The sequence below is a fragment of the Trichosurus vulpecula genome, chromosome 5, assembly GCF_011100635.1.
Source record: "Trichosurus vulpecula isolate mTriVul1 chromosome 5, mTriVul1.pri, whole genome shotgun sequence".
Taxonomy (NCBI): Eukaryota; Metazoa; Chordata; class Mammalia; order Diprotodontia; family Phalangeridae; genus Trichosurus; species Trichosurus vulpecula.
Window position 1 is genome coordinate 164,628,467 of NC_050577.1, and position 2,668 is coordinate 164,631,134.

The 2,668-nt window shown below is 38.5% G+C and overlaps 1 protein-coding gene across 6 annotated transcripts in view; it reads left to right on the forward strand.

Moving 5' to 3' along the window:
• DMTF1 (cyclin D binding myb like transcription factor 1) overlaps positions 1 to 2,668 on the forward strand; it is a 60,564-nt gene that overhangs the window by 56,594 nt on the left and 1,302 nt on the right. For all 6 annotated transcript variants that reach the window (XM_036759259.1, XM_036759256.1, XM_036759260.1 and 3 more), the window contains one exon: positions 2,124 to 2,271. In XM_036759259.1, coding sequence (XP_036615154.1) covers positions 2,124 to 2,271 — 148 coding nt within the window. The remainder of the gene's footprint in view (positions 1 to 2,123; positions 2,272 to 2,668) is intronic.

Consider the following 2,668-nt stretch of genomic DNA (forward strand, 5'->3'; position numbering starts at 1 on the left):
TCTGTATCTGTTTGGAATTATTGTAATTCAGTTCTGTGTGTTGGCAAGGAAGGGGGAGGGGTTCCTGAAGTGGGGGCAGTATATCCTGTTCTTTGGATTCAACATTTATCAAATGCCTTGCACTGAGGAGGTACACTTAGGTACTTGAAGGGAGCTGGGATCCCTCCAGCGGTGCAGGTCCAAAACCCATTCTTGTCTTTTCATCCTGCCCAGTCTTCATTGATGCCTTCTTGGAAATGCTTCCTAGAGGATCTAGCCCCTGATCATATATTGATGATGGTTTGCACAAACCAGGTAATCTTCAAGTGGCAACTTTTTATTCTTAAGCCAATAATGAGCCCTACAGAGTGGGATGACCAAAACGTCCTGTGAAATAATGTTTCTTTTCCATTAGGGTATGTGATTGAAAGCAACTCTGTCAATCCCTTTGTCTTTCCAAGGAAAAATCATGTACTGCCCTTCTGTTTGCCTGCAACTTCTTCCCTCTGTCTTCTGATCTCATTTATACACGGAGGTTAACATTGGTGTGGTTCACTTTCTTCAGCAGTGGTCAGCTTGTTGGTTGTTACATGAGCATTTTCAACTTAGAATTGCAATAGCTAATCTTTACAAAAGGTCTAAATTTATTTTTAGCATCTTTTGTCCACTTTTCCATCACTCTGCAACTTCCATCGGAGAAGCTAGCAGGGGTACACACAGAACCGAGAGCTGCTTTGTATTTTTGTTTCATGATTTGCCACAGCTAAGGAATTACTGGCCTGCTGGTCAGCCTACTAATCATGCTCATCTTTGAATTGGCCATGGTGTTCCTCTAACTGCAGACTGACACCAGGCCTGTACTCAAAGCCTTTAGCCTTGTAGAGGCTTCCAGCACTTGTGCCCCACCAGCATAACCTCCATATGAGATATCAGGGTACTTTGGTATCAGGTTTTTCAGGAGGAGCTAGAGAGACAGAGAAAACAAAGCTCCATTCCCTGAGGAGTGACTACTTTGTTCACCTATTCCACCCAACATGGTGGGGGCATACCCCAGGCTGAAACTCAAAATACATTTCCCTCAGAAAAAAATGTATATAATACAAGGTGACCAGATTCTATAGTAGTTATTGGTCATACATTTAAAAGATGTGAGTTAAATAGGCTTTGGGAGTATAATTTGTTTCTATGGGAAAGTATCTAACAAGGTTAAAACTACATATTTCTTAAAAAAGGGGGTGGGGGGGGCGCAGCTAGGTGGCACAGTGAGTAGAGCACCAGCCCTGGAGTCAGGAGGTACCTGAGTTCAAATGTGGCCTCAGACACGTGACACACTTACTAGCTGTGTGACCTTGGGCAAGTCACTTAACCCTAATTGCCCTGCCTTTCTCCCTCAAAAAAACAAAAACAAAAAATACTACATACTTGTATACTGAAAACACATTTTAAAGTTGAGAACCACCTTTAATTCTTTCATATGGGAGATAATTCCCCTACTTTAAATTTCATGGGTTGTAAAGTACTACTATTTATTTCAATGTATTATGAAGATTTAATTTACATTAATGAATGCTTTCCTCCATTGAGTCAAGTAGTTCCTCCAGGGATCATGTTAATGCTAAGTTATTAAAACACCTTTTTTCCCCACAAAATGTTGTTTTGTGTAGCTAAAGCCACTAATTTACCAGGTTGTGTTTAAGACTTAAAATTTAAATTTTATCCAAATTTAACTCAAAAGGCCATCATATTTAATATTTCATCCAAGATAGTTCAATTCTGAGTCCTATTGCAGTTATCTAAATCATTAACAGGATTTTTTAAAATATACTGTTATTTAAATCAAACACATGAAATTAGCTTATTATTCAGCTTAATTATTTATTTGTTCAGCTTAATTATCATTTCTGTAAAAAGATATTAATCCAGTAAGCCCCAAGTAGACACAGTCTTTAGAGGAATAAATAGGAATAGAAGTAGAGTAGTCGGGTCTAAAAAAATTGAACTGAAGCTAGAAATACTTGCCTAGAACTCTAAAAATCCTAAGGATTTGAGAGGACTAAGGTGGTAGGAAAGAAGTAATGCTGTAAGTAGTTGAAAGCTGATTTCTTTTTGTCACTTTGTTGTCTCTTGTTCTTTAAATTGTATAGGACCTGGAATCTCCTACTATAGAGGAACAAGTTCATCCGTCCACAATTGATGATGAAACAATACTCATCGTTCCATCGCCATGTGGTTTTATCCAGGCATCAGATGATATAGATAATGAATCTGTCTTGCCTCTGACAACACTAACAGGTAACATGGCATGACCCCTTTATATAATTAACCTTTAATGAATCAGGCCTCAATAACTCGCTGGTGCCAAAAGCAGCCTCCTCAGAGATAATGGGCTCGTGGGCATTCTCCTCCCCAGACTATTTAACACAGCACCTATGGTTCTCGTTATGTGTGTACTTTGCTGGCTTATAATTAATTTGTGTTTTTTAAACCTCCCAAAACTATAAATATTATGGGTAGGCTGTGGCAGGAAAACGTTTTTAATTCCTGATGACTCAAAGGCACTTACTAACATTTTGGTAGAAAAAATGTGCTTTCTCCACCAGGCTTTAATATCATTGAATAGCTTCAGGGTTTGTAAACAGCACAGGTGCCTTTTTTTTTTTTAAGATTCTTAATATATCACCCATTACAG